The 266-nt window shown below is 60.5% G+C and overlaps 1 protein-coding gene across 1 annotated transcript in view; it reads right to left on the reverse strand.

The window, feature by feature from the left end:
* The window catches only part of EMH_0062480 (uncharacterized protein), a gene marked incomplete at both ends in the record, with an annotated part of 2729 nt that extends 2663 nt beyond the window's left edge, over positions 1-66 (reverse strand). The window contains one exon of the mRNA XM_013498037.1: positions 1-66. Coding sequence (XP_013353491.1) covers positions 1-66 — 66 coding nt within the window.
* Between the last annotated feature and the right edge of the window lie 200 nt (positions 67-266).

Below are 266 nucleotides of genomic sequence, written 5' to 3' on the forward strand. Positions count from 1 at the left end.
GGTTGTGGCGTCGTCGTACACCTCCTGAAGGAGAAATTTCGCCTGCTGCTGCTGCTGCTGCTGCATCGCTGCTGCTGCTGCTGCTGCTGCTGCTGCTGCTGCTGTGTTTTTTTGCTGCTGCAGTGGGACACGAAGACAGGATGGGGGGGGGGAAGCCGAAGGCCTTAACGAAGACCTCCGTGAGAGAGCAAGGATAAGCAGCAGCAGCAGCAGCAGCAGCAGCAGGAGCAGCAGCAGCAGCAGCAGCAGCAGGAGCAGCAGCAGCA

This window comes from Eimeria mitis, genomic scaffold, assembly GCF_000499745.2.
Source record: "Eimeria mitis Houghton genomic scaffold, Emh_scaff3125, whole genome shotgun sequence".
NCBI classification, from domain to species: Eukaryota; Apicomplexa; class Conoidasida; order Eucoccidiorida; family Eimeriidae; genus Eimeria; species Eimeria mitis.